Genomic DNA, 27685 nt, shown 5'->3' on the forward strand with positions numbered 1-27685 from the left:
ACATTTTGCAGAGCACTTTCACTGCGAGCAGAAACAGCAGAGACATCGCCTCAAACTCCTGGAAACAGGCTCCGAGCTACAGTAGTTGTGACCCGCCGCTGTCCGTGCGCCTGCAGCCGATCCTGTCTGATAGACAGGCCGTTTCAATGCATTTCAGAGAAGCTTTACCGCCGCGCAGATGGACGCTGTTGATCTGTTTTCAAGCTGCAGAAAGGGCGACATTGCCAGAGTGAGGTCAGACAGACCCATGCCTTCTCCTTGTTGTTGTTTTGGTTTTATGTTTCACATATAAGCAGATATTCACGGCCTTATATGTGTTTAATATGCTGACATAAACTATACTGATTCTGCGTGTGCGCGTAGGCTTACTGTAAATGCTCCCAGCCTAAATAAATGATCTCTGGTGAAGTAAAGTTGGTTTTATATTCACACATTCAGACTTTCTCGTTAAATTGAGGTACAGTTGGTTTTATATTAACACATTCGTTCAGTTTTAAACAGTGACAACTTGTGACACTTTCTATTTTGTTTGTTTCTCTAATGTTACTTTAAATATTCCGTCTGAAATAGCTTTTAAATACGACTTTAAAATAAATTTAGCACTATTTAATTGACTGTGAACAATTCTTTGATAGTCATTGGCTGCTAATATGACTTCCCTATTTATAATTTGCAAATAATACTTTTTTGAAATCATAATATTTAGGTTACAGTACAAAATGTGTGAATATAAAATCAATTTTACCTCAGTGTTGTTGTTTTAGTTTTAAGTTTCACATATAAGCAGATATTCGTCACTTAATATGTGTTTAATATGCTGACATAAACTATACAGATTCTCTGAATGCATGTAGACGTAAATATTGCCAGCCTACATAAATCTCATTGAGGTAAAATCGGTTCTATATTCACACGTTCTGACTTTCTCCTTAAATTGAAGGTAAAGTTGGTTTTATATTTACACGTTTGTTCATTTTGTTTAACTTTTGGCACACTCTCTATTGCTTCTTGCGCTACTTTAAAATAATATTCGGTCTGAAATAGGCATGAGGCCTATTACCGTGGTTTGGAAAAGTCAAGTTTTTTGTTGTTGTGTTTTACATGTTTTTTCACAACATTTTTATTTACTTTTTTAGGGCAACAGTATCTTCAGCAGAAAAGCTACTTATCCACACTATTTGAAATGTTTCCTAAAATAAAATATATTGTGTTCAATAGGGGAAAATAGTAGCTTTTTACCCAGACATTTAAAAAGAACTTATTTTGGGTCAATAATCACAATACTGCAATACAGTGAAACCGTGATATTTTTAACCAAGGTAATCATACCGCCAGAATCTTATACCGGCCCATGTCTAATCTAAAATGGCATGTAAAAACGACTTCAAAACAATACTAGCACTATTTAATTGACCGAGAATAATGTTGTACTTTGATGGACTTTGGCTGCTAATATGGTTTAACTGTATAAAATTTGCAAAGAATAGTTTTGTGAAATTATAATATTAAGGAAAAAGTCTAAATGTGTGAATATTAAACCCACTTTACTTCAGTGTAGTTGTTTTGGTTTTAAGTTTCGTATATAAGCAGATATTCACGACCTATTATGTGTTTAATATGCTGACATTAACTATACAGATTCTCTGCATGCATGTAGACACTGTAAATACTCACAGCTTACTTAATCTCTTTGATCAAGTTTTTTAAATTTATTTTATATATATATATATATATATATATATATATATATATATATATATATATATATATATATATATATATATATATATATATATATATATGCATATATATGACTATATATAAATGCATATCTAAGCACACGTTCGTGATTTTGATTCTGATACTGTATCTGCATATATAAGCAACTGTGTTTATATTAAATTACAGTTTAGTTCTGTATATTCATATCTAAGCACATATGCATGGGCTTTAAATCTTTTTGGTACCATATATGCATGTCTAAGCAATGCTTGGCTTATTTATTATGCAGATGCTGTGTATGTGTTTAGTTGTCAAGATGTTGTTATATTGCAGTATTGAACTGCGCTTCTCAAACACATTTGCTTGAAGCACATCCTTTACTTATAACACTGTGATACGCTTGAGTTGTTTTTCAGTGTCATTTAGTGTGACAGCAATGGTGTGAAATAGTGAAAGTCACCCAGTTGTGGCCTCAGAATCAGAAGGAAAAGCATGTGAGAGGGACAGATAACATGGCGTCACTGTGTTGACCCACATACTGGAATTACTGTACACTAGTTTGCAGATTTCTTGAAGCACACTGGATGTACTCTATCTGATGCCTGATTTATTATTATTATTTTTTATGTTTTCCAGATACTTGGTTGAACAAAGGGATGTAGAACTGAACATCAGAGATAAGTGGGACAGCACACCTCTGTAAGATTGCTTTATTAATATTATTAATATTCAGTGCTGTCAGATGATTAATCACATCCAAAATAAAAGCTTATATTTACAATAAATAATATAATACAAAATAATATAATATAATACAATACAATACAATACAATATAATGCAATGCAATGCAATGCAATACAATATACATTGAAAAGATCAATGAAAAGATAATTTCAAAACAAATCCTCTTTAACCCAAAGCTTTTTTTTTATTTTTTTTTATTGCTGCGCTTATACCCAGAGGACTCAAATTGTAGTAGAAATAAAACAAGTATTTTTAGACCTCAGCTTGCTTTATGCCAAAAAAATATGCAGCTTTGCTATAGAAAAAGATGCAAAGACTAAACGCTACTCAATGGATAAGACAAACGTTGTCAAGCCTGCCATTAGAAAAAATTACTTGTTTACTAAAAGCTAAACAGCGTGTATTTGAAAACATATATGAAGTCCTTTCATTAGTTGTATCAAAGAAGTGGAATTAACAGAGGAAGAAGTTGATGAATAATTATTTTTGGACAGTGCAGCTCCAGTCTTGTAGTTCTGTATTGATACATTCTTCTATATTTATTTGCTGTACCTAGTACTCAGTATGATTATAATTGACATGTTTGAATAGATTACCATTAATGACAAAGAGAGGAGCACTTTTACTTTTTATTTATATATATATATATATATATATATATATATATATATATATATATATATATATATATATATGTATGTATGTATGTATGTATGTATGTATGTATGTATGTATGTATGTATGTATGTATGTATGTATATTAAAAACAAAACAATTTTTCAATGTTTGCAAACTAAAAACGAAAATAAAAATATTAGGGAAAAAAATCAAAATATAATATAATATAAATCAAAATATAATATAATATAATATAATATAATACAATATAATATAATATAATATAATATAATATAATTTAATATAGGCGAGGCAGTGGCGCAGTAGGTAGTGCTGTCGCCTCACAGCAAGAAGGTCAATAGTTCGAACCTCAGCTCAGTTGGTGTTTCTGTGTGGAGTTTGTATGTTCTCCCTGCCTTTGCGTGGGTTTCCTCCGGGTGCTCCGGTTTCCCCCACAGTCCAAAAACATGTGTTAAAGGTGAATTGGGTAGGCATTAGGTAGGCTGAATTGTCCGTAATATATGAGTGTGTGTGTGGATGTTTCCCAGAGATGGGTTGCGGCTGCAAGGGCATCCGTTGCGTAAAAACTTGCTGGATAAGTTGGCGGTTCATTCCGCTGTGGCGACCCCAGATTAATAAAGGCCGACAAGAAAATGAATGAATAATCTAATATAATATATTATAATATAATATAATATACATTTTTATTTTTTGTCCTATGAATGTTTATTAAGAAACCGATGTGATTATGTGTTATATATTGTACATTTAGTATAGATTTAGTATAGCCAAAGCTGCTGATTTGGCATTAGAACATAACAAAACAAACAATAATATAATATACAAAAACTAATTTTTACAAATATATTTGTAATTTGCATTAGATATCAAATATCTAATCTACTTGCTTGTATTTATATAAATTATATACACACACACACACACACACACAAGCTTTTTTATGGATGTGATTTATCAGGATTAATTTTTCGACAGCACTTTTTTTCTTTATATTTTCTTTTATTTGTCAGTGATGTGTGTTGTGCTTTCTCTTCTGTCTTCAGGTATTATGCATGTCTCTGTGGACATGAAGAGCTGGTGCAGTACCTGCTCGCCAACGGTAAACGCTAAATTCATAATACATCATTAACCAGGGAGTTATGATCTTTCAAATATTCAGAATGAGAATCCTTAATAAACATTCAGCTAGTAAAACTATATTTAATGAGAACTCTCAAGTTTTTTTTTTATTTAACTTATGGTTTGTGTTTTTTTTTTATTGATTGAGTTAGTTAGTTAGTTAGTTAGTTAGTTAGTTAGTTATTTGGAACACACATCGCGAAACGTAGTGGACTTTATTCGGAGGCCGTTGAGATAAACTGTTGATTTACTTTTTTAATGTATTACATTATTTATATTATTATATTATTTGTAAGATTATTTGTTTGAAATTAGAAATTAGTTCCCACGTTTCTTGAAAGTACTTGAATTTCAGACATATGAATTCAAGGCCTGGAAAGTACTTCAAAACAAACATAGGTCCTTGAAAATGCTCGAATTTAAAGTGTATGGTGTTATTTCTGCAATTGAACTATTCTGCTTTCATAAACTGAAACAAAAAAAATGAAATTCTTAATATAAAAAACATCCATCCATCCATCCACAGGATCTATCTATCTATCTATCTATCTATCTATCTATCTATCTATCTGTCTGTCTGTCTGTCTGTCTGTCTGTCTGTCTGTCTGTCTGTCTGTCTGTCTGTCTGTCTGTCTGTCTGTCTGTCTGTCTGTCTGTCTGTCCGTCCGTCCGTCCGTCCGTCCGTCCGTCCGTCCGTCCGTCCGTCCGTCCGTCCGTCCGTCCGTCCGTCCGTCCGTCCGTCCGTCCGTCCGTCCGTCCGTCCGTCCGTCCGTCCGTCCGTCCGTCCGTCCGTCCGTCCGTCCGTCCGTCCGTCCGTCCGTCCGTCCGTCCGTCCGTCCGTCCGTCTGTCTGTCTGTCTGTCTCTCTGTCTGTCTGTCTGTCTGTCTATCTATCTATCTGTCTACCTACCTATTCTGGGGGTGTGAATTACAAACGTTCTCGATGTATTGCTTTTAAAAAGTCCTAGAAAGTTTTTGAGTTTGGTGTCCATAAAACAGTGAGAACCCTGGTTTTAAGTGTATTTGTGGTATTTGTGTAAGTAATCCCAGACATGTGTATTGTGTGACAGGAGCAAAGTGTGAGGCGAACACGTTTGACGGCGAGCGCTGTCTGTACGGAGCTCTGAGTGACGCAATTCGTCGTCTGCTCAAGGAGTACAAGCGCATCACAGCCAAGGCCATGCAGAGAGACTATTACGACCAGTTCCTGCAGACGTGAGCATTACAAACACACACTACCACACACTTCACACGTTTTAAGTCAAGTTAAAGGGCCATGAAACCCCCTCGTTTCAGCAGGGTGTTTTCACACCTCTACTTTGGAAAAAGTCAGAAAAGTGGGCGTGTCCAGCTCTGTTTAGGGGGGAGTGTTGGAGGAACTAAAGTGGGAGGGTGTGGGAGTGTCTATTTTGGCACGCGCGAGTTTCAGAGTCAAAATACACACGCAGGAGAAAGTGATGGTGTTTAACCTACATGGACATCTGTAGTCGAATTATTTGCCAAATTATTAAATGTTGGACTTTAACTGCAGTTTGGCTCTTTCATTCAGGGAATTCATTCATGTCCCTCGCGACAAACAAGATATTTGATTCGAGGATCTGCTCTAAGCGTGTATTTTTCATGCAATGTTTGATACCGCACGGCGAATGAGAGAAAAAAACCCTCCGCATTTCCCGGAAACTTAGATGCACTCGGCAGGTAGCGTCAGAAAGCCGCGTGTGTTATTCCGGTCACTAAATGCGGTTAAAAACCCTACACGAGGTTAAAGTTTGGTTGTGGTGCTAACATGTTTACACTCTGTGCTATAGTTAACTTAGTTCAATACGAACAAACTGAATAAACAAAGAGCACTGGTCGCTCACTTACCAAATCTGTAGAGACAGGACAATCACCAGCAACTAGAGCCGCGTCTTTATTAAGAGGAAACTAAAGCGAATCCGGATCTCAGCGTTTGCAGATGAGAACAGCTCTCAGGTAAACAATGTTCCTCCAAGTTAGACACGTAAGTTATTGTTGTCGAGCGTCGCGTACACTGTTAATCCACACGTGACTCCAGCTGAGCTCTCACAGAGAGAAAATGAAAACAAAACTTAACGGCAGCAAACTATAAAAGCAACATTTCACGCTTGTTTTGCCAACACAACGTAGCGTCTCTGTCGTCTAAACACGGTGACACTAATGAATATTAATGAAGTTGCACAATAGAGCGCGCTGATTGGTTTGAACCAAGCCTTACTCATGCATTAATGCAACACACTGTAAGACGTAATAAGACACACTCTGGCACAGACGCCCAGTCTGCACGCTGGAATACACGCTATTATGTCATGACCGTGATGCAGCTTCAAAAATTCGTTTCAAACTGGAAGTACGAATTTGCTTGAAATAACGCAAAAACAACCAATTTACACTTTTTAGTGAAATATAGGTGTCTTAATAGTATTTTTAGCAGTGTGGGACACATATACGACTGTCAACAGCTCAAAAAATGTGTTTTGGTGTTTCGTGACCCTTTAAGCTTTGTCATTCCGCTACATGTCTGGACATACAGTGCAAATGTCATGTCTCACAGGACCACGGTGCTACATAAATAAATAAATTCCATCCAAAGATGTGAATTAGGTTTATGTACCGAACTGGAATATAGCAAACCACATATGTGAGTAAAGCACCGTTTCTGTGGAAAGAGTCAAAGAGAACAAAATCATCACTTCCTAATAAACTGGTGGCAAACATCAATAAAGAACAATGCAGTTTGATGCAGTAGGAGAAGCCACTGTGGGCCTTTTTTCTTATATTATAAATGACTTGCGCCTAAGAAGACGAAACGCAATGAACGCAATCCACTGGCTTTTGGAGCAGTGAGACACAGACACTCAAGACAGTTCTGGAGGTATTATGGAAAATATAATAATAATACTGAACCACTGTTATGACAGACTTTGGCTGAGAGATTTTCGACTGACCAAAACAATCGTTCAGATGCTTTACAATGTGCTCGCTCCAATAGTTTGTCCTAGAGCTGCACAATTAATGGTTAAAAGATCGCAATCTCGATTCGACCCTCTAGACTAGGGGTCACCAATCTCGGTCCTGGAGGGCCGGTGTCCCTGCAGGGTTTAGCTCCAACTAGCTTCAACACACCAGCCTGGGTGATTCAAGTATACCAAGTAAGAGCTTGATTAGCTTGTTCAGGTGTGTTTGATTAGGGCTGGAGCAAAAATCTGCTGGACACCGGCCCTCCAGGAACAAGTTTGGTGACCACTGCTCTAGACGATCTTAATCCAGCATTTCTTCGATTCTGCCAATCATATTTTCAAGTTCAGGAGAGAAGAAAAGGCGGCTGCACGAGTCTTTTTTTATTGTTTCACATACCTTGCTCAGTGACATGGACACCTCCAAATGATGTTAAATTAGTCACATAATGTATTTTATAGGTATAATTCACCTAAAAATGTCATTTTTGTCTTCATATAATGATGTTTTCGCGGCCGGGAAATCACAAGAGACGTGAACTGCTGACCGAGCTGTTATCACAAAGAGGGCGCGCGCTCTACTTAATGATAGACACATGCGCGTCTACTTTAGTGAACAGAACCTGCAAATGTTGCGAGTAACAGGTAATACAGTTGTCAATAATATTCAGTTTGTGGCACCGAGTGATTGTTTGGGAGCCGCGCGCGAAGTATGAACAAGCACTTAGCAGTCAAAATGAAACCGAAAGTGTGCACTTCATTTAAATGATTATATCGCATTTTAGAGTTATGATTACGGCAAGCGTTTATGTTTTTTCTTTTATAGCGAAAATGTTTACAATGACAGTAAAACTACTCTTGCCTATATATTGTTGAATATAATCTGATAATGGCAAATGTCTGATTTTACCAGTGAATAAATTTGTCTAATATGACAGATTGCAAGCATATATCTTAAACATAATAATTCAACATCAGAATTATAAGTAGAATAGAATTATTTATAAAAACCAGTAGACCTACACATAATATTATTATCGATGTTGTGCCATATGTTTGTTTTTACCATACCTTTATTTTACATCTACAGAATCGTGAGAAAATCTTCATCTTTATTTTAAGCAAAAAAAAATCGCTATTCTCATTTCAGCCAGAATCGTGCAGCTCTTTGTCCATTAATGTCATCTCATCATGCACATTTTATCATCACATGATCTAATAAAATATAACTCAGATGATTTTTAAAATCTGAATGCTGAAATGTATTCAGTAAATGTGTTTCCATTGTAGTTTATACACATTTTCTTCTATTGGATTAAAAGATTATCCTGCTCAAAGTGTTGCATAAAACTGCATGAAAGTGGAAACAATGTGGATGGAAACAACTAAGTAATGTCTGCTTTTCTGCCTCAGGCTTTTGGAGCAGGGAAACTACAGCGATGTGACATTTGTGGTTCACGGGGAGATGTTTAAGGCCCATCGGTGTATCCTGAGTGCCCGGTCTGAATACTTCGCCCACATGCTGGAGACCAAGTGGAAAGGCAAGAGTGCCATTGCGCTCAAACATCCACTGGTAGGCGCTGTTTTACTCCACATAAGTCACTTATAATTGTACCTATTCACAGGTTCCATGAGGTACATCTGGCCTATTGTGTGTGAGAAATGGGACTAGTGCATCCAAATTCATGTTAACTAGTGACTAAGTGGTGTATTATTTCTAATGCATACTAGTTGGTTCTCAAGTGTGGATATTTTTTGTCTAAAAATAACTATCTTGTAAAATGATGCCCCTTGACTCATTCAATGTCAATAAAATCTTACAAACTTACTATAATCTAATTTTTTAAAAAGTATTATTATAAAGCATTTTTTTATTATTCCGTAATTTTTAATTCAGTCCACCCATATTAAGAAGTATCTTTTTTTTTAAATCCAGTACAAGAAGTTCTGCACTTGTTTATGATGTGTGCTTGGTTATGATCAAGTGTGCTCTTTTATGCAAGTGTGCAAATTAGGCAGAATTATTTTTTCCAAATTAAAATAATACTTTTAAATTAGTGCTGTGAAAATTAGCGCATTAACGCACGCAATTAATAATCAATTAATTAATGTCGCATCACTAGGCTATCCAGCGTTTCCTCCAGAGGTTCATGTAATTTCAGGTGTTTTATTTTTAATCTTTAGACTTTAACTGCAGTTCACTTTCATTCAGCAACATATTGTTCATGCCCCGTGAAAATTATTGGATGAAAATATCAAGTAAGGACTTTGATACCGCATGGCGAACAGAAGGAAAAAACGCCGCATTTCGGGACTCAGGTGATCCTTTACGGTAATCAAAAATCGCTGTTTACATGGTAGACTCTTAATTATTATCTTAATCATAAAATTGGAGTATTGGTATCTATGTAATTATACTCAATGAATGTGCCTGATGATGTCGCAATCTGTCAAAACAGCCTATTTCTCTGCCTTTAAGTTGAATACATGCACTCTCAAATGTTTCATTAATTTTGACGTGTTTGCCCTCTACACGCAACTTTTGTAAAGGATCTGCTTCTCGTTGCTGTGTCAGAATCCTTGCTTGTAAAATACAGCCATATTTAGAATGCTTCGTTTAAATTCGTTTAAATTTGATGAACAGGATAGTGCGTGTTGACGAATGTAAAGGGAGTTGCTCACCGAGTGCGCTGTACTGCATGCGTTGTCTGTGTGTGCTTTTCCTAGCAACAAGAGTAAACGCCTGACATCGCTGAATGTGTAAAGTCTTTTTAAGGCATTCTATATGTATTCTATTGTCGGTGTCTGTATCCCTCAAAGCTGTTCGGAATTAAATGTTTAGAGATGGTGTGATCAAAGTCTCTGTAGGAAGTCTATAGTCTTTGGTACGTGCCTTGATGTACCCCTTGGCCACATTGTCCCCCAAAAATGTCAATAGACTGGACTGTCTTAGCAACAGGCTAAATGTTAAGGAGGACTAAGCAAAATTGTTTCTACTTTATAATTAATGTTCTCAACTGGCAATACAACTTTACAATGAGTACAACTGTTTGTGTTCAATGCTTTATTATTATTATAATTTTCCATTTTCCATATTTTCAGGGCCTGTATTTTAGATTTTTTTTGTAGTCCACTTAGTATCCAACACAGAAATCATTTTTGTGTTTTATTGGCATTGATTGTTTTGAAATTCAAATGGCACTTACATGCCTGTGTTTTTATTATTATTATTATTATTATTATTATTATTATTATTATTATTATTATTGTTGTTGTAATAAGTATGGCGTTTCGCGATTAATCATGATTAATTACAGAAAAATGTGATTAATTATTTATTTTTTAAAATCAATTAACAGCCCTAGTTTAAATCAGTATGAATTAGGATTTATGAATTAATAATAAAGAATCTATCACTGATATCAGCATGAATAAAAAATCATCAGTGACACTAAATTAGTCAAATGTGACTGTCAACATTTATAAAGTAAAAATTGGTATAAGACAAATATCTCTTAATATACATACTTAAACTTTATTTTTTTGAGGTAACTAATATAATTTGTGAATTACAAATATGTAAACAATAATTTGTGTCATTGTTCAAGAAAATATTAAGTTTTTGAAAAATAAGAGAAGGGCAGCATGGTGGCTCAGTGGTTAGCACAGTCGCTTCACAGCAAGAAGGTCGCTGGTTCAAGTCATGGCTGGGTCAGTTGGCATTTCTGTGTGGAGTTTGCACGTTTTCCCCATGTTGGCATAGGTTTCTTCCGGGTGCTTCGGTTTCCCCACAGTCCAAAAACATGTGCTATAGGTGAATTTAGTAAACTAAATTGGCCTTAGTGTATGAGTGTGTATGGGTGTTTCCTTGTACTGGGTTGCAGCTGGAAGGGCATCAGCTGTGTAACATATATGCTGTTAGGATGGCAGTTTATTCTGCTGTGGCGAGTAGGGTTGTAACAATATACCGGTATGACGGTCTACCACAATTTGAAAGTGCACGATTATCATACCATGAACAATTGCATATCAACGGTTTTACCCTTAAAGACCGAGACAGGCGCCCGCGGCTAAAAATAAGTATTGCTCTTAAATGTTTAATAACTTTTGATCCGCTGATCCGATTCATACAATTCAAAGATTGGCATAAAGAAGAGAATCTGAGCTGTATCACATAACATTCGCGGACTTTCAGAGGCTCCGGAATCAGTGCGGTTACGTCATCAACATTTGACAACGCTGATTTGACAAAGAAACGCTCGTCACTGTGTCTCCGGACAAACCAGACATGATACATTGATGTATTGTCCCTCCTCCATGCCCAGATTGGTTCAAACTCGCTATATCACAACCAATAAGCATAGGTTTCGCTTTTGTTTGTGGACCAAGCTTTTTGAACAACACGGAATGAGAGATAGGCATACATTTATGCGCGGCTAAATAAAACGCCAAAAAAAAAAAGTTTTGCATGAAATAATTCTCATACTAAGTACTTTTGCATGCACAGCAGCACAGAAACATGACAAAACAGTGACACAGCAAAGACGAACTGCTGCTCTTGCTGTTTTCAAAAGACGCAAATGAAGATGCAGCTGTTTGTCTGCATTGCAGACAACCATATCCAAATCCATATCCACAGACAACCATATCCATGCTGGCACATAAAACCTAAGGATGTTCCATATTGAATCTAGTTTCGTTATGTAACTATTTATAGTATAGTAAATATTTATATCTATTTTTTACTGAGGATTTGCACCATGTTTATTTGGACTTTATTTGGACTTTGACACATTATTTATTATTTTCTTATTTTTATTTGTTCATTGTAAGTGGTGTTGTTTATAGTAACTAAAAATATATTATTTGGAAAAAGTCAAATTTGCTTCACTGTTCTATTATTTTGTAACATTTGTAACATACCGTATACTGCGAAACCGTCAAACCGTGGTATTGTTTTAGACGATTATCATACCGTGAAAAATTCATACCGTTACAACCCTAGTGGCGAGTAATGAATAAAGGGACTAAGCCAAAGTAAAATAAATGAATGAATAAATGAATGAATGATGAGGTTTATCTAGGATCTAGAATCCAGTTCTAGTTTAATCAACTATATGTACACATTTACTTCAAAAATCGCTGCTAATCTAATACTGCTGTTCATTTCCTCCTGTACAGCTTAAAATATCTTCTCCCTAGAGTTGTGTTCAATTAAGAAGAACACTGTCTTCTCTTTTATATCTTCATCAGCACTCCTTAAACTGTCATGATCCTAATGGGTGAACTTTCATTTCTTTTTTGTAGGTCAATCCTGCTGCCTTTGGTGCGATCATGCAGTATTTCTACACCGGTGAGAGTCAGACCAGACTGTGGTTCAATAGCTGGTGCCAGACGCTGTTTTTCTTCACTCTCTGCTGTTTTTTCCAGGTCGTTTGGATATAGATGTGAATTATGTGGAGGACTGCAAGCGTTTGGCCAAACAGTGCAAGATCGGCGAGCTCATTGAGGAGCTGGAAGTGAAGTGCAAACAGGTTTATGAGTTTGGTGAGGAGCGTTTGATATCTGGGAGGATCATTTGAAACTTTAATCAAATTAATAATTAGCTTTATAGGCTACAAACCAAATACATACTGAATGCATTGATGCAACATTAGGAGTCGTTTGATCACAAATGTTGTAAAATCTGGATTATTCTGAAATGATGTTACAAGATTGTGTAAAGCTGAATTTTCAGGATTGGAGTCACATGATCCAGGAATCATATGCTGATGTAATGCACAAGAAACATGTCTGATAATATCAATGTTGAAAACATTTGTGCAGCTTCAAGGTCTTGTGGGAAATCATGATAATTCCTCAATGTCCTTTAAAGAGTGTAAAGTTAATTATTCGATTTTTAGAAAATCTGGCATTCTGTTTTTAGATTACATGTAGGCTAACTCTCATGATACTTAAACTGATCATTTATTTATAAATATGCTTTTTTTATTGATTGATTGGTTTTATTTAGCATCATATTTTGACCCTGACCTTCTTTCATTTTTCTTTTTTTCTTAATTCATTATTTTGTTTTTGTAAATTTGTTTTATTCTTGTTTTATTCTTGTTTTAATTTATTTACTTACCCCTATGGGAAGTCAGTAGCTTTAGCAATCACACTAAATGATAATTTACTAAATTAATGTTGTGATTTTTTGACATTCTTGACAAAAATTTCAATAGGGTAAATGCCGAAGCATGCTAATAGGACTTTTAATTAGCCAGTATCCTGGGTTAACCGCTTCTGGTGAACTGTATGCCATTGCAAAATCGGCACGTTTAAGGTCTGTTTTCTTTCAAAATTAGCACTGGCTGAGTGATATCCAATATAAAGTGGGTCTTTATTACATTTTCCCCACCATGACTTCATAATATGAGCATTTATTTTAACCCAGTACATTCAATGGAGCTTCTGCGCTCCTCTGCTGATTCTGACAGGTGTGTGCGAGTAAACGGCTTTTTGTCTCATTTTACGCTTGAGCAACTAAATGAATGGCAAAGTCTATTTAACTGATTATATTTTAATGACATTAAAATACAATACACTACAATACAATACAACTCACTATAAAAGGTCACCGGAAGTTTATCAGTATGCAAATAACACTAGCTTGGCATATACCCTATATAGTAAGAAATAATAAGAAATTTTAAAATAATGAACAAAACAATCGTTCATAACTTTACAAATATTTTTATTTCATGCATTCTTGTTAAAAACAAAATTATATCAATATTTTATTAACAAAATGTAGCCACAGCGGGTAAATATTGAGCACGGTCTGTTTTTTCCAGGGAATAATATTTCTAGAGGAGCTGTTGACGTGGAATTGAACCAGATTTTGGGAAAAACCCAAACAATACAAACACAAGAATAAAACAAATCTGAAAAATGAGTTTTGTGAAATAACAGTGGAATGGCACAAGGAAAAAGTACTGAACTATTATGTATAAAAGTTTTTTTTTTGGTGACGACAGCTTAAAGACGCCTCTCATATGGAGAATAAAGTCACATGCATTGCTCAGGTGCTAGTTTCTCACGAACTTCAACAGAGTCAACACAAATCTTGATGGTTCTGTGGGTCTCATCTATCAAATCTGAGCTTTATTAGGTATTTTCTATTGGATTCAAGTCAGGTGATTGGCTGGGCCATTCTACAGCTCGATTTTCTTTTTCTGAAAGCATTTCAGAGTTTCCCTGGCTGTGTTTTGGATCATTGTCTTGCTGAAATGTCCACCCTGGTTTCATCTTCATCATCCTGATAATGTAGATGTTGGACTGATGCAGCGAATATTCATTCACACTGATGAAGAGCGGAGGGTTGCTGAAAAACTACTGAGAGATTTCAGCTGCTGTCTGGGCTTTCACTACTTTTCTGCACCTCCCTTTCTTCATGTGATCAATACTTTTGTTTCAATACTTTTTGATCAATACTTTTTGTTTTGTTTTCTTTGCATATATGGAGTTCTTTGCTTGTTACCAACATCAGGGGAAACTTTGAAATCAACAGCACCTTTAGAAATATATGTTCTGAGAAATATGGTGATGTGTTCAATACTTATTTCCCCCGCTGTATATATGGATTTTTTTTTACTTAATGATTTCTAATTTTAGTCTTTAAAAATGTTTCAATAAACTAATGATAGCTGCACAGTATACATTAAAAATAATCTGACCATTATTTTTCCTTCTACAGTAATGCCATTTCTTTTTGAAATTCACCTCAAAAACCACAATAATTTCATCACTTTTGTCAAAACTGTTTACTGCAGCTTTAGTGTATCAGTTATAAATCATATTGAAAGTAATCTTCTTTCTCTCGGTCAGTGTCCAATAAGCCGGGCACGTGTGTGAAGGTGTTGACTCTGGATCCGCATGACTTCCAGCTGCAGGACGGCATGGCTCTGCTGGCTGACAGTGCACTTCCTGCAGAGCTGCGGGTGAGAGGAAAAACACACACACATCCAGTCCTACAGCCCTTATCATCACCATGATCATTCATACATGGAACATTCGTGAGGGATTGTGTTCCCCAAAATTATGGGATGTGTGGTTGCTGAGCAACTGGTGGCCAAATTAGTAGTTTTCAAAATGTCAAAAGCTGTTTGAGCTCAAGGCTTTTGATTTGAGAGCCACTCATCTTAAGTCATGAGGAGCAAATCTGCAAACTGCAAATGCTTTTTTATTGTCTTACACTTTCGTTTAAACTTTATTGTCCATTTAGCTTTGTTTTTCACACTGATGACCGTAAATACATCCACAAAAAGATGCTAAAAGCAAACATAACACAGTTCCATCTACCTATTTTTATGCTCACTTTGGAATGATGAATAAAAAATATGATTAATGGAAATGCCAATATGCGCATACAACATATGCACACTACTGCGTAGGATAAACTTCAATTTTGATTAAAAAAATGTGCATAAACTACGCTGGATACACATTTACTGAATAATTTCCAGCATGCAAATCAAAGTCATGTTTTAACAGATCACATGATAACAAAAATGTGTGCGATGGGACGACATTACTGGACATTCTAAAATTTTTTAGACATTCTGAAATCCCTTAGCCAAAGTCTGTCATCAAAGTAGTTCAGTGTTATTATTATTACCTCCAGAACTGTCTGTGCTCATGAAGAGCCCATGTCTCACACCTCCAAAAAGCCACTCTTCTTTGTAAACACACATAATTTACTATATAAGTAAAAGGCCCACTGTGGCTTTCCTTTATATTTATATATATATATAGTTGAAGTCAGAATTATTAGCCCCCCTGAATTATTTTTATCCCCAATTTCTGTTTAACGGAGAGCAGATTTTTTTCAACACATTTCTAAACATAATAGTTTTAATAACTCATTTCTAATAACGGATTTATTTTATCTTTGCCATGATGACAGTAAAGAATATTTTACTTGATATTTTTCAAGACACTTCTATACAGCTTACAGTGACATTTAAAGGCTTAACTAGGTTAATTAGGTGAACTAAGTAGGTTGTTTGTTGTTTGTTCTGTAGAATATAGATAGATAGATAGATAGATAGATAGATAGATAGATAGATAGATAGATAGATAGATAGATAGATAGATAGATAGATAGATAGATAGATAGATAGATAGATAGATAGATAGATAGATAGATTGTCTGTAATAATGTGTATATATTTGGGAGCAGTTTATCAGGAAGTAATTTGACTCACTGGATGGAAACAGTGCTTTTTTTAGCAAATGTTAATGCGATATTCCAGTTTTGTACATAAGTCTAATTAGAAATAAGCTACTGACATTCCTGATTGCTACTGACATATTAATAATTATACTCCCAAAACTAAGTGGAAATGTTTTATTGTTACTTTATTACATTTTATTTGTTTTACTAGATTTAGAATTAATCAAAAGTGTTTTATACAGTTTTGCATCTTTGTTTTACAACTTTCAGTTGTTGTTTCTTTCAACCAAAACCATACTGTATCAGATTTTTGATAGAAGTGAATTTGTTTGGCAAAAGCCAGTGCTATTCAAAGCTGGACCAATATTGTTGCAAAGTTGATGAAAAAGCTGATATTTTCTATCTTATACTGTAAATCTGATTTCTAGTTAATTTGATTATTTATTGATATTTTTTTGTACAAGTAGACGGTTTCATGGCATCTACTTGTATATTTTTTTATATGTTTCATGTTTATTATGTTTCATAATTTGAATAAATTATTGATCTTAAAAATTAAAAACAGAAGAGAAATTGGTTGAAATTGAAATCACCTAAAACCTTTAAACAGTTTCGAAATTTAATTTGATTGCAAAAACATTCACTTTCATTTTAAGAAAAAAGTATAATGCTTTAGTGTTTTGTCAAAAGGTGATAAACTGTTGAAAGCAAAATTATTAGTAATCATTTGAAATTTTTATTCTTTTCCAAATATCTCAGCAGTGATGTTTATAAAAAAAACTGCTTAGGTCAAAATGATTAGCCCTCTTAAGAATTTTCTTTTTAACTACAAAAACCCCTGTTATCCAATGACTTACTAAATTAACCTAGTTAAGGCTTTAAATTGCTGTTTAAATATTATGTATTGTCATCATGCCAAAGACAAAAGATATGAGTTGCTAGAAGTTGTTTATTAAAATGTTTTTAAAACATTTCAGCAGGGAAATATTTGTAGAATAATTCAAATTAAAATTTAATCAGTTCCAAAAGTGTGTGAGATGTGGGGAAAATGCTAAATTTATTTTACCAAAGTTGCTTGAAGCTAACATAACTTCATAGATAATTTAGCAAACATTATTAACCGCCACTCCATACACATGTACAAAATAACTCAAAATCTTAAAAAAAAAAACTTGAAAAATTGTAAATAACTAGTAGTTTATTTGCTAAAACTATGCAGATTTTAGACAATTTTTTTGCATCCCTTACAGGTCAGAATGGATTTCATTGCATTATAATGGTTAATAATAAAGTTTGTTCATCTCTTATCTCTTATACTACATATGTATTTGTTTCCTACATTGGTCATGTGTTTTATAGTGTGACTAATTGAAACTACTGCTGTCTGATTTTCAGGTCGGATACGGTCAGCTTCCATTCGATCTTACTGACAGCTTCCCGAGTTATCCTGACATCTGCTTCCGGGTGGAGGGTTATGACTTCCTATGTCATAAGGTCACTATTTATTAATACTTGTAATCATAATCCCTGCCTGTGTATGCTTGAACAGCATTATGGCTCCCTAAAACAATGTTCTAATATCCATCTATTACTCAGAATTAGTTATGAGAATGATGCTGCTTTAATATTGTATTAGTGGTTTTGATTAAAATTGATTGTGTGTGTGTGTGTTGCAGGCGTTTTTCTGTGGCCGCAGTGATTATTTTAAGGCTCTGTTGGAGGATCATTTCAGCGAGGGAGAAACTCTACAGACTCATCCCAGTATTCCTGTCATCACGCTTCATGATGTGTCCCATGATTTGTTTACAAGAATCCTTTACTACATTTATAGTGACAACACTCAGGTACACAAACACACACACACACTTACAGTTACAGACACTGGGCTCTATTTTAATGATCTAGGCGCAAAGTCTAAAGCGCATGGCGTAAAAGCGTTAGTGAGTGTCTAAATGTACTTTTGCTATTTTGAGGGTGGAAAAAAACAGTTTGCACCCCAGCGCAGGGTCTAACAGGGTTGTGCTTATTCTCTTAATCAGTTATGGGTGTGTTTTGAGCGTAACAAGCTTTACTAGCGAGAAAACAGTTAAACAGTGCATCTGCAGCATGAGGATAAAGAACGAGCCTTCTCCATTTAGCCTCTTTACTATCTCTTTACTTTCGTGGAGTAAGGAAACGGTGTTGTACGCACTCCACTGAAAACATCCATTAGCCTACATATTTAATTTAGTTTGTTAAGTACAGAGGTTTGTTTCAAAACTTTTTCTAAATTCAGTTCTAATTTATGGCAAACGAATAAATGAGCAATAATAACAAAGTGAGGTCAAACAACTGAGTTATACCCAAACACACGTCTTGTTATTATATGGTGATCATATGTGTCATTATTACCAGCGATCTAACCACCAGAGATCGCTGGTGAACATTCATTCTCACATAAACTACAAATCTGCCATGTTATGGACTACAACACCCAGTCATGCCATACACACACACAAGCGGTTCCAGACTGATTACATACTCACAGCTGAAGCTGCTCACACTGATTATTTGGACTATTTAAACCCATCTGTTCCACACACATGTGCTGAGTATTTTTTAGCTGTTTCTGTCTGTATGTAAGTGTTTCTCTTTGTTTCCTGTTTGCTGTGTAATCAGTCTGGATCTGGAACCGGTTGTGTGTGAGTGACATGACTGGGTGTTGTAGTCCATAAAATGGCAGATTTGTAGTTCATGTGAGAATGAATGTTTGCCAGCCATCTCTGGTGGTTAGATCGCTGGTAATCATGACAATTTGTCTCCAAAACCTGATAGGAGGACAAATCTAAGCTTGTTTTTTATTCAAACAAATATAAATCTGCATATAATAAGTAATACTACTACTAATAATAATAACATTATACAAATGCAGATTGTCGTGAATAAACTAAAAAAAGTTCACCCCCCAAGGTGAAGAAGGCATGGAGGCAGTTGCTTTTATATTTTATTTATTTATATTTTTATTTATTTATATTTATATTTATAAATAAGAATATATATATATATATATATATATATATATATATATATATATATATATATATATATATATATATGTATATTTTTAGAAAATAATCATTTTTGTAACATTTTAATCCTTTAATTATTTTTTTCATTTGTAAAGATATTTGTGTATTGCTGTACATCCTGTGTGTATTAAGCAATGTGTAAGTGTTTGGACCTGCATAGACTCTGCACTGGACTTTAGACCTGGGGTCCGTTTTTCGTACGTGGATTACTCAGTTAGCTGGATTTTGATATTGACGATTTGACACGATCAAGTATCGTTTCGTTCTTCAAAACTCATCTGAGACTTGTTGTCATAGCAACAGATCTGGTAGCTTAAACCTACTTGGGAGCGGGTTCATTTCATATAAACAGGAATAGTTTGGGTTAGTTCAAGTAAAGAAAATACTGAAAGTACTAAATGCTGATATTTTCTTACAGTAGTTATATTCATTCATACATTCAATCATTCATTTTCTTATCGGCTTAGTCCCTTTGTTAATCCGGAGTCGCCACAGCAGAATGAACCGCCAACTTATCCAGCACGCTTTTATGCAGCGGATGCCTTTCCAGCCGCAACCCATCTCTGGGAAACATTCATAAACACTCATTCACCCACACACTCATACACTATGGACAATTTAGCCCATCCAATTCACCTGTACCGCATGTCTTTGGACTGTGGGGGAAACCGGAGCACCCGGAGGAAACCCACGCGAACACAGGGTGAACATGCAAACTCCACACAGAAATGTCAACTGAGCCTAGGATCGAACCAGCGACCCAGCGACCTTCTTGCTGTGAGGCGACAGCACTACCTACTGCACCACTGCGTCGCCATAGTTATATTCACTTAGGAAAAAAGTAAATATATATTTTTAACTATATATATATATATATATATATATATATATATATATATATATATATATATATATATATATATATATATATATATATATATATATGAATAAAACGTATGCAATCTGCACTCTGAAATAAAAGTGAAACATTGCCACCTAGTGGTTCAAAGAGAAAATGTATTAAAATGTACTTTTTAGATACAAATGTCTACATGCTTTACAATATTTGACTTATTTAAAAAATGTATGCAGTCATGAATGAGTTTTGACCGCTAATATGCCGGTGATTTGATGCTTTGCAAAAGTTGCAGGCACCTTTACTGATATCAAAATGCTTTTTTGATGCAAAAATAATAATATAGTTATTCCTGTCACCTATTAAAAAACTTGAGTAGGCCTAGGCTATGATAATAAAGAAAATCTTCTCTAAATGTAGGACTAAATAGATTGATATGCATTGAAATACATGATGAATACTCTTCTTGACACATGAAAGTGTAAAGCCTGCAGCTCACAACAAATGTGGAGAGTTATTGCGTGTCATATTTAAAAAATTGCTTACTGCTAAATATATGTAATTTTGCTCACATGTATAATTGAATTTGAATAAGATGATGTCATTACGCTGATGTGCCGATGGATCTGTCCTTCAACACACGCAGCGATCTTAGATCAGTTCATCCGGACATTTTAATCTGATAGGCGATCTTTTTTGAAGAAACAAGGTAGCCAGAGATCAGTTATCAAGATGAACAGGTACGAAGAATAGACCCGAGGTTTTGCTTGGTCAATGGCGCAGTCTATTTCAGTTCTTGAAAATGGCAACACGCCAGCAATGTGCCTTAACACACTATCTTTCTAGACCAGCACACACAAGTCCAAAAGTGGCACAAATGGATTTGCTATTTAAACAACGTGGTGCAAAAATTGACAGTTGCGCTGGTCTGAAAATAGCAACAAATCACGCCTTATTGCGCTCTATGATAAACACTATATTTCTCAGTGTTGTTATCAGAAGGACATAAATGAATAGGGGGTTGTTGACACTTAAATTAGCAGAAATGTGGGGAAGTAAATAACTCTTTAGCATTAAAATATATATATTTTTTATGAATGTTGAGATAAAAGTGAAGTGAAATGTGTTCAATAAAATACATTGCTTGATTTAAAATATTAATACTTTATTTTAATAACAGTACTGTATCATATTTTAATAAAATAAATATATTATATTATTGTTATTATATTTATGATACTAAAATATACATTATATTAGCTAAAACAAACAAGCATATGATAATTTACATTGATAAATTTCTATCCATACTTTTATCAGTTAGGATATATTTAGATTTTTAAACTTTAAATATTTTCCAAATGGTGTTTAAAATAGGAAAGAAATTTTTCACAGTATTTCCTATAATATTTTTTTCTTCTGGAGAAAGTCTTGTTTGTTTTATTTCGGCTAGAATGAAAGCAGTTTTTCTTTTTTTTTTTTTCCGGCTCGAATGAAAGCAGTTGTTCATTTTTAAGACCATTTTAAGGTTGATATAATTAGCCCCTTAAGCAATATAAATTTTTTTCGACTGTCTACAGAACAAACCATCATTATACAATGACTTCACTTAGTTAAGCCTTTAAATATCAATCTATCTAGTGAAATATTATGTACTGGCATCATTGCAAAGATAAAATAAATCAGTTATTAGGGATGAGTTATCAAACTATAATGTTTTTATTTTTAACAAAATCTCACCGTTAAACAGAAATTGGGGAAAAATATATACAGGGGGCAAATAACTAAGGAGGGCTAATCATTCTAACATCAGCTGCATGCTGGGGTATGAATTATAGAAGTGGTTGATTTAAAATGAATGGTGCTTTAAAAGTCTGTGAATCTGCTGTTCATGAAAGCGTGGGAACCTGTGTATTTGTGTTTTTCAGTTGTCTCATGAGAATGTGTATGAGGTGTTGTGTGTGGCCGACATGTACCTGCTGCCGGGTTTGAAGCGTCTGTGTGGCCGAACTCTGGCGGCGCTGCTCAATGAGGAGAACGTGCTGCACATGTGGAGAACAGCCAAACTCTTCCGCCTGTCCCGCCTGGAGGACCAGTGCACTGAACACATGGCCAAGATCATCGAGAGGGTACTGCACAAACACTGCACATCATTATATATATATATATAGGTGAACTAACCATTTAAATATCCCTGCGGTCATATTATAATTTGTATTTTTAGTGTGATTGAGCTCAGAAATAAAAGTCCTGTTTGTTTCAGCTCGTTGAAAGGCCGGAGTTTGCCGACATGATCAGAGAGGATGCTGGGAATGTGGCCGCCAGACAGGAGACGGACTCCATTCCTCTGGTGGACGAGATCCGCTTCCACATCGCCAGTAATGTTCAGACGTACAGCGCCATCGAGGAGGCCAACCAGAAACTGAGCGCCCTGGAGCTCCTGCTGGCCAGCATCGGCCTGGAGTGCTGAAAAACACGTTCAACACTGCACACATGACCTGCAGAAACACAGCTGAGCACACATCACTTGTAGCAAACTACTATAATCGAGTCTAACCAAAACCAGATACTTAAAACGTATGGCAAGCCATGTTAGCCGAAAATGTTCCCAGCGTTACTTGACATAATTGCATGTTTACAAGTAAGAATTAGAGCTGTATGATTGAGTTTTTTCTAGCAATTTGAGAGCTCTCGAATTTAATTATTTATAGGAACAATTCTAGTAAGAGAGCTCTATAAATGATTGTTTACCTGTCATGAGTCTTAATTACTTTCCGTTCATTTTCTAAAGGGATATTTCACCCCAAATATTACAATTGACTCTATATTTGCTCTTCGTTAAGTTCATTATCTTTGTTAGGTTCATTATTCTGTTAAACACAAAAAAAGATTTTTGGAAGAATGTTGGATACCTTTAACCATTGATTTCCATATTAGGAAAAACAAACACTTTTGAAATCGATGGTTACAGGTTTCCAACTATCCCTTTAATTAAAGACTCTGTTGTTGAATTTGCACTAGTAAAATACCAATTAGAATGAACTACAATTACATTCATACTACTTATAATTCCAGTTAGAGAGCTCCACAAATGAATGTTTATTAGTCATGCGTCTCCATTACGTTCCTTTGATTATCTAAAGGGATAGTTCACCTCAAATATTACAATTTACTCTCTATTTGCTCTTCGTTAAGTGTTTCTAAACCTTTGAGGTTCAATATTCTGTTAAACACAAAAGAAGATATTTTGAAGAATGTTGGAAAACCGGTAACCATTGACTTTCATAGAAGGAGAAACAAATACTGTTGACATCAGTTCCCAACCATCCCTTTAATTACAGAGCTCTGTAGTTGAATTTGCACTAGTAAAATACCAATTAGAGAGAACTACGATTAAATTCATACTAGTTATATTTCCAGTTAGAGAGCTCTGCGAATAAATGTTTACTGGTCATCCATCTCATTTACTTTCCGTTCATTTATTACAAGCATAGTTTACTACAAAATAAATTCATTTACTCTTTAATTTCTGTTCAATAAGTGGTTCCAAACCTTTATGAGGTATATTATTCTGTTGAACACAAAATAAGAGATTTTAAAAAATGTTAGAAACCGGTAACCATTGACTTCCATAGTAGGAAAATCAAATACTGTTGAAGTCAGCGGTTACAGGTTTTTTCAAAATAACTTGAAGGGAGAGTAAATGATGCCATACTATCCCCTTAATTATAGAGCTCCTCGGGTGAATTAGCACTAGTAAGAAAAAACATTTAGAGAGAACTATAATTAAATTTGTCTGAGTTATAATTACAGTTAGAGAGATCTACAAATTATTTTTTACTAGTCATGAGTCTCCATTACTTTCCGTTCATTTTTTTAAAGGGATAGTTCACCCCAAATATTAAAATTTACTCTCTATTTGCTCTTTGTTAAATGTTTCCAAACCTTTAAGAGGTTCATTATTCTGTTAAACACAAAAGAAGAGATTTTGAAGAATGTTAGAAAGCGGTAACCATTAACTTTCATATAGGGAAAAACAAATACTGTTGAAGTCAATGGTTACAGGTTTCCATCCTTTTAATTACAGAGCTCTGTAGTTGAATTTGCACTAGTAAAATACCAATTAGAGAGAACTACGATTAAATTCATACTAGTTTTATTTCCAGTTAGAGAGCTCTACGAATGAATGTTTATTAGTCATGCGTCTCCATTACTTTACGTTCATTTTCTAAAGAAATAGTTAACCCCAAAGTTAAAATGCACTCTATTTACTCTTTATTTAGTGGATCCAAACCTTTTAGTTTCTTCATTCTTTAGTACACAAAAGAAGAGATTTTGAAGAATGTTAGAAATCGGTAGCCATTAACTTCCATAGTAAGAAAAACAAATGCTGTTGAAGTCAATGGTTACAGGTTTCCAACTTTTTTCAAAATATCTTCTTTTGTGTTCAACAAAAGGAAGAAGCTCAAACAGGTTTCTGACTAGAGGGAGTAAATGGCAGAGTTTTCAATTTTGTTAAAAATGTACCTTTAATTATAGAGCTTTACAATTTAATTAACGCTAGTAAAAAAAAACCAAAAAAAAAAAAAACAATTAGAGCTCTAGAAATAAATGTTTACTACTCATGCGTCTCTTACTTTCCATTCATTTTTTTAAAGGGATAGTTCACCTCAAAAATTAAAATGTACTAATTTCTCTTCAATAAGTGGTTCCACACCTTTATTCTGTTTAACACAAACAAAGATATTTTGAAGAATGTTAGAAACTGGTAACCATTGACTTCCATAGTAGGAAACACAAATAGTAATGTCTGTAAACATGTAAAAGTCTTTTTCAAAATAATTAATCTTATGTTTAACAGAAGAAAGCTACTCAAACAGGTTTCTGACAAGTAAAAGATGAGTTAATCATGATAGAATTTCCAGTTTTGGGTGAACTGTCTCTTTAATTTAGAGATCTGCAATAAAAATTTTACTAGTTTAAAAAAAACAATAAGAGAGCTCTACAAATAATTTTTTTACTAGTCATGCATCTCCATTTAAGTTTATTTCTCAAGAGATAGTTAACCTTAAAATTAAAATGTACTCTTTATATACTATCCATTAAGTGGTTCCAAACCTTTAAGTTTCTTCATTTGGTAGTACACAAAAGAAGAGATTTTGAAGAATGTTAGAAACCGGTAACCATTGATCTCCATAGTAGAAAAAATCACTGGTTACGGGTTTCTAACTTTTTTCAGAACATCTTCTTTTGTGTTCGACAGAAGAAAGAAACTTAAACATGCTTCTGACAAGTTAAGGGGGAGTAGATGATGACAGAGTTTTCAGTTTTGGATAAACTGTACCTTTAATTGTAGAGCTCTGCAATTTAATTTGCACTATTAGAGAGCTCTACAAATGAATTTTTACTAGCCATGCGTTTCTATTACTTTCCGTTCATTTCATAAAGGGATAGAAAATGAAAATTTACTCTTTATTTACTATTTGTTAAGTGAATCCAAACCTTTAAGTTTCTTTATTCTGTTAAACACAAAAGAAGAGATTTTGTAGAATGTTAGAAAGCGATAACCATTGACTATAGAGCTCTGCAATTTAATTTGCTCTAGTAAAAAACTATTCGAGAGCTCTAGAAATGAATGTTTACTAGTCATGCATTTCCGTTCCATTTTTTTAAGGGATAGTTCACCTAAAAATGAAAATGTACTCATTTCTATTCAATAAGCGGGTTTCGAACCTTTATGAGTTTCTTTATTTTATTGAACACAAAAGAAGAGACTTTGAAGAATGTTAGAAACCAGCAACCATTGACTTCCATAATAGGAAAAACGAATATCATTGAGGTCAATGGTTACCGCTTTCCAACTTTTTTCAAAATATTTTCTTTTGTGTTCAACAGAAGAAAAAAAACTCAAACATGTTGGTGACAAGTGAATGATGAGTAAACAAAAACAGAAGTTGAACTGTGCCTTTACAGAGCTCTGAAGTTTCATTTGCACTAGTAAAACAATCTAATCTACAGAGAACTACAATTAAATCTAGTTATAATTCCAGTTAGAGAGCTCTCTGAATATCTTTTTACTATTAAGAACTCAAGTTTTTGAGCTCTTCATTTCCATTTTTGTTTACTAGTAACACTTAGAGTGATCTCCAATTAAATGATTGCTAAGACGAATACAATTACTGACTATTACAGTTTTACTAGTTAGAAAAAAATATTAAAAATATGTTTAGTTGCATGTCTCTAAAATACGAGATCTCTTGAATTATATAATTAAATAAATAAAAAACTATTATTAATAACAGAATTGTATTCTAGAGCTCTCTGATTAAATAATAACCAGTAAGAAGGAAATGCAGAGCTCTGTTATTGAATAAGCGAGCTCTTTAATTTCACGTTTACTAATTGATTGACATTATTAGTAGTGAGAATTAAAAAATTCATTCTCACTATTAAAAGTGCAAATATAACTAGTGATGCTGGAACTATTTTAGGCTAAATCGGCTTGCCATATAAACGCACATAGAGTCCGGTTTATTGTATTGCAGTGGGGCTGTTGTGATCCAGTAAAGCTTCCCGCCTTTAGTTGTTATCCACGAACTAACTCAAAAGCTTGACATTTGCATCATTTCAGCGTCGATATTAACATTCAGTTCTTTGAATGCCTCGTTTTCCAGATGTAGCAGAAACTTTAGGTTATGAAGCTTCCAGTTAAAACAATATCACGTCATAGATGTTACATCACCGAATAGGATTCATTCTGGAAGGAAAGATTTATTTACGTGCGTTCATAAATAAGTTTGAGCTCATGATAGGACCGTTAATCAGATTTATTTTCCTCTGATATTTGTGTGATAGTTTGCCGTTAATTAAAGCATACGGATTATTATTTATGCCTCTAAATGTGCGTTCACTCATGAATATATCTTCCAGCACTTGCGTTCCTGAAGCTTTGAACTTGCAGGAATGGCTTATGCTAATGTGCATGCAATATTTGCATCAGTAAACCTGATTTAATCGTTCTCCTCAAACGTTTTCCCTGTTTTGATTTTATTTTCAGCCTTTTATTTATTGTTTTATGCTGGTCTTAAAGCGACACGTCGATGAGATGTGGATCATATTGCGCTTGTTTTCCACTGCAGCACTTGGTGAATTTGTGTAAGATTGAGTTACTGAATAGGCTGCTCAGGAGAAACTCCCACAGGTGAAACTAGTTTATGAATATTCATGAATGTCAAAAGTCATCTGTTTACGATCTGATTGGTTGGCATGTATATGAGTTTTTGTGGGAGACTATGACTGAATGGGATGTACATAGGTGAGCAGAAATAAATATGATTTAATGTA

General features: G+C 34.5%; 1 protein-coding gene across 2 annotated transcripts; it reads left to right on the forward strand.

The window, feature by feature from the left end:
* Positions 1 to 27685, forward strand: abtb1 (ankyrin repeat and BTB domain containing 1). Of its 2 annotated transcripts, none has more exons than XM_087264264.1 (12): positions 1 to 234; positions 2359 to 2421; positions 4151 to 4206; positions 5296 to 5440; positions 8614 to 8773; positions 12508 to 12553; positions 12631 to 12747; positions 15070 to 15182; positions 17813 to 17911; positions 18094 to 18261; positions 22270 to 22470; positions 22605 to 27685. In XM_087264264.1, the coding sequence occupies exons 1-12, from the start codon at positions 179 to 181 to the stop codon at positions 22809 to 22811; spliced, it is 1431 nt and encodes a 476-aa protein (XP_087120390.1). In that variant the 5' UTR covers positions 1 to 178; the 3' UTR covers positions 22812 to 27685. The 2 variants fall into 2 exon arrangements, with proteins under 2 accessions (XP_087120390.1, XP_087120391.1); XM_087264265.1 differs by having other exon boundaries at positions 8 to 229.

Source organism: Danio rerio, chromosome 8 (assembly GCF_052040795.2).
Source record: "Danio rerio strain M-AB ecotype USA chromosome 8, GRCz13ab, whole genome shotgun sequence".
NCBI classification, from domain to species: Eukaryota; Metazoa; Chordata; class Actinopteri; order Cypriniformes; family Danionidae; genus Danio; species Danio rerio.

Coding starts and splice junctions, on each gene's coding strand:
- abtb1 (XM_087264265.1), top strand. CDS start 147: ATGCATTTCAGAGAAGCTTTACCGCCGCGCAGATGGACGCTGTTGATC. Junction 4,207..5,295: donor GCAGTACCTGCTCGCCAACG/GTAAACGCTAAA, acceptor ATTGTGTGACAG/GAGCAAAGTGTGAGGCGAAC. Junction 22,471..22,604: donor TGGCCAAGATCATCGAGAGG/GTACTGCACAAA, acceptor TGTTTGTTTCAG/CTCGTTGAAAGGCCGGAGTT.